This window comes from Mesitornis unicolor, unplaced genomic scaffold (genome assembly GCF_000695765.1).
Source record: "Mesitornis unicolor isolate BGI_N332 unplaced genomic scaffold, ASM69576v1 scaffold13226, whole genome shotgun sequence".
Taxonomy (NCBI): Eukaryota; Metazoa; Chordata; class Aves; order Mesitornithiformes; family Mesitornithidae; genus Mesitornis; species Mesitornis unicolor.
In genome coordinates this window covers 1-4756 of record NW_010190436.1, presented here as the reverse complement: position 1 = coordinate 4756, position 4756 = coordinate 1, and the positions used below count along the sequence as shown (strand labels likewise).

Sequence of the window (4756 nt, the reverse complement as noted above, 5' to 3'; positions counted from 1 at the left end):
TTAACTGTTTATCATGAAACCAAAGTGCTTCTTTCAAGACTAAAGTCTTTAGCCCTTGATAGCAAAATTACTGAACATAAAATACATCACCGTAACATCAACTTCTGTCTCTCTGTTCTGAATACTTCATTCCCAATGAAGACAATCTCATATCCTTACCCAAGAAGCTCACAACTGCACAGAATTAAAGTCCCTGATCATACCTCTGCGATCTTAAAAACACATTGATGATGGCTGTTTAAAGAAAATCCTTATGCAAGGAGCAGAAACGTAACAGTCCATACAGCCATAGGGACAGCACTTGTTATGGTTTAAGGGTTAACAGCCTGAAAGGGAAGAAGAGGTGGTGTCTGTAGGACCCTAGGGGGGGGTCACAGATCAGTACTGTTCCCTCCTCTTTCCAGCCACAGACTATAAAAAACCGAGGAGGCCCGAGGTTTCCCCAAGTTTTTTCCTGGCTTCCTGGGCTGCTTCCTGTTGCATCTCAGGACAGCTTGGGCTACCTCCACATGCTCGGCAGCATCCACTGCCATCCACTCCCAGCACCACCGCGGTCCCTGGTGACGAGTCACAGCGGCCACGAGGCACTGCTCAGACACTTCCACTCAGGACTACTGGGATTTGTATATAGTTAAATATCCTTTGTCCCTTATTAATTCCCTTTTCCTTTCCCCTGTTGTTTTTCATTAAACTCGTTACAGTCTTAACTTGCAACCTTGTATGAAGCATCTTTTCTCCATTCCCTTTTTTTAATCCTCCCCTGGGAGGGTAGGGGACAATAGAGAGAAAATCCTGCTCCCTGGGCTTGCCCTGAGCCTTAAACAGAGACAGCACTACAGGTTTTGGGGTAAAACCTGCATAGAACAGAACTCTGTATACTGTACTATTTTAAAGCCCCCCAGTCAAACCTAACTTGTGAGCACATAACACCATCCTTCTCTCTTAAGTTCTGCTGAGCAGGAAGTCACTATTAGTTTCTATACAAGACTTCATTAAGAGACTGATCTGAACCATTTCCTCAGAAGAACCCTGCTAGAAGAATTTACCTCAGAGACGCAAAGAGCCTGTTAGCATCAAGGAAGGGTAAGCAACCTGCTAGGAAAAGGAATACGCAGAGAAAACATGCAAAGAAAAACCAGACACAGCCAGGAAGTACAGATAATTTCTGAGATGTAATTTGCAATACTGAAGAAAAGGTTTACGAGATCAAAACAACTTTGGAGGAAAGAGGGAGAATGTCCATGATCTTGAAATAAAAATATTTTTAGTTTGCAGATACAATAAATAACAGGAATCAAAAATTAAAAAACCTTTAAAGGGAAAAGAAAAATGGCAAATAATGAAAGAAGCAGCAGTAAGTGCTAGAAGGTTCCCAGAAGGGTACAAGAAGAAAGATCCTGATACATATTTATAACAGAATTTCTATCCTATTCTACAGATACAATAAACCAAAGGACACAAAGGGAGTTCTGCAGCCCTCTACTTCAAACAAACCCAAAAGACGGGATATTAAGATTGTACTATTTTGAACAAAAAGAATGAATTCATAAGAAGACCAGAGCTTTCTAATCTTTCTTCGGGACGATACAAGATACAATTATTTGAAAACCTATGAGGGGAAAGGATGTCATTGAACGATAGTCATATCCATGATTCTTATTTTCCCATCTGAAAAATATTTTATTTTCTTGAATTGAAACAGGATTTAGCGGAAAAATTTAATAGCATCTGATAAAGACATCAGTGAACAGTACCACAACACGGTAATAACCTAAAAATACAAAGACAAAAAAGTGAAAAGCACAAGGCAAAACTTGAAGGAAAATTAAAAAAAAAACAAACCCTGGGATTTTATATGTGAATGAAACAAAATGGTGAGAGGGAACAAAAGGAAAATTAAAGTAGGGTATAGAGGCACAGAAATGAGATACATTGAACGAAGTAGTGATGCTTAGAACGGAACTTTAAAAAAAAGTTAAAAAGGCAAATTCTGATGCTAAAGCACAAAACCGGTAGAAAAAGCAGGGCATAAATATAGTTGAAAAACTAAGGGAAACAGTGAAGCTCAAACCACACCTTCCTCTTCTCTCTACATGTATATATCCACTGCCAAAGGACTGAAGACACTGCCACAGCCTCCTCCAGAAAAGCAGTCAAGAATTATTCAAAGGAGATCTTTATATGAGGATACTCATCCTAAGACACCCTTCATCACTGAAGGTTTCAAAAGAAAATTAACTAAATAACTCAAGTCTCTTAGACAATTAAAAAGTAATCTGGATATTCAGGTTCCCTCATGCTATAAAGGCACCAAGACAGTTTTAATCAATACACTCATCATAGCTGGTGAGATACAGTTTCCAGACATATTGGCAACAGCTGAAAACTGTTGCAAAACAACTCTTGTGACTTGGTGATGAAAAATAAAAGCATGACGAGACAATATTTAATCCAAACAGACCAATATTTGTTAAGATAGATTACTGGATGAAGATGGCAAAAACAACATGACCAAATTAACTCAAAAGGAAACACAGCAAGTACCACACATAATCCTAAATAGAATAGTTTCTTGTTCGGATTTGGGGAAAAATGGGAAGGAGATTTCAGGCAAAGGCAATGTGTTAATAAAGTCATCATCACAGAATCACAGAATCGCTTGGTTGGAAAAGACCTCTGAGATCATCATGTCCAACCATTCCTGTCTACCCACTAAACCATATCCCTAAGTACCTCATCTACCCGCTCTTTAAATACATCCAAGGATGGTGCCCCCCCCCCCCCCCGGGGCAGCCTGTTCCAGCCTCCATCTATAATTACATACAGGAGTGCAAATGAAAAAGCTAGCAAATTTATTGGAAAAAGACATTCAATGATGTTTGGGAAACAAACATTCCTGAGCTCATTAGATAAACATGATCACTATCATAGAAATAATAGATTTAAGACATCTGTTACATCAGTAAATTAATTTGTGCCTCTGTGGACATAGAGGTCAACTGATCCACCTACTTTATTCTGATAAACGTAATGTAAGAAAAACGGTGACTAAAAAGTTTAATAAACTAACCTGACAATACCATACATTAAGGCTAGCAAAAAAACATTTAGGAGAAATCATGTATATCTTAATATCAAACAGGTTGATGGTCAGTGAAAAACACCACAATGCAAATTATTATTTCTGATTACTATGCAATATCATATACACTACGTGAGACTGAACATTTTTTTAATAGATTTCAGTGGATTTGTTTTCCTGTTCCTCCTGCTTCTTTCCACACTACATTGAAACAATGATCTATCACATGTTTAAAAACACTGATAGAAAGAACTATCAAGTACAATTAAACACAGACTAAAGAATAAGTGGACAGCCTAACCTGTCAAATGAATGAACAAATAATATGTCTCTGCTATAATTGTATATTAGGTCATATTCATTTTACAGCAATAAACTTTCATAGGTTGACATTTAAAAAAAAAGACTTCATCGACATAAAGTAATTTTTTGAGCACAAACACAGGACTAATTATTTTTTTTAAAGGTAAACTGTATACGTTACAACCATATGTAAAAAAAATCAGTTGATTTACAAATAGCAAAATTTCAGATTCTACAGCTTTTTCAGCTACGTTCCCTTAAGTGCCATTTGAACTTATTTTCTACAGCAATTATTCTAGCACATCTGCAGGCACCAGATAAGTAGTTTCTGTCACTATGTCACAAAATTTATAAACTAATAACGGACTCACAATTTTATTAGTCATGCATACGTATCATGGCTTACTTACAGTATTTTGAGTATAATGTAAGAAGTCTTCAATTGACTCTTTAGACACCACTTGTAAAAATGCTTCACGTTTCATTGTGGTCTTCCTTTTCCTTGCTTTGTAAACAAAACAAAACAAAAATGCTAATGAAAGTACTGTATCTCAAAATAAGATCAGTTTTGGTCTCAGTGAAGAATGATCGAGCTTACATTCTTCATCTACATAGTTATAAATAAAAGATGTTTCCCCCTCCAAACTACAGTTATCTGAATCAGGATTTAGATTCGCAACAGCACAAGGCTGCAGTATTTGCGCTTTCTTTTTACCTCCCTTTATACTAAAGTCGTAAAACTTGAAGAACAAGAAGAACTTCTTAATGGATACTTTTATTTTTTAAAAGAACTGTTCCATACCTGTTACATACCCTCTATTTAGCTAACCGTTATTCCCGGTGACAGCATTTACTTATACGAAAAATATTGATGGGCAGCAAAATATTATCTCCTTTTCTCCCTTGTCAAGACTATGGGAAATGAGCAAGGGCACTTTTTGACACGCCAAGAGCTTAATGTACACACCTAAGCATTGCTCCCATCTTAAGTGATTCCTGCCGTGCTTTTCTCATCCCTGCCAGCTGGGAGACTGCTTTAGATAGCCTTTACTGTGCGCGAAGCCGTCTCCCTGTATGAGGCGATGCCAATCTAGGGCAGTATCCCGACTGAGGCAGGGTCTGGCCGCTTGCCGGGTTACTTAGGGCTACACAACCCGGTCCCACAGGCCACCGTACGCCTCCTACAGAAGAGAAAGCGGGCAGACAGACGGGCCGCTTACCTAGCGCTCCCTCAGAAAGAAATCCTCACAGGTCTATGGGTTACGCTTCAACAATGCGGAGCTGCCTGCACAGGAAAGAAACAAAACCAGAGATGCCACGAATCGACAGGCAAGAGAAGAGCCCGCGCCTCTCGGTAGCACTGCCCACGGG

At 38.6% G+C, this 4756-nt stretch overlaps 1 protein-coding gene across 1 annotated transcript in view; it reads right to left on the bottom strand.

The window, feature by feature from the left end:
• Positions 1 to 3870, bottom strand: part of NCAPG2 (non-SMC condensin II complex, subunit G2) — a gene marked incomplete at its 3' end in the record, with an annotated part of 36902 nt that extends 33032 nt beyond the window's left edge. Inside the window, exon 1 of the mRNA XM_010186405.1 lies at positions 3796 to 3870. Coding sequence (XP_010184707.1) covers positions 3796 to 3870 — 75 coding nt within the window. The remainder of the gene's footprint in view (positions 1 to 3795) is intronic.
• Positions 3871 to 4756: the final 886 nt, after the last annotated feature.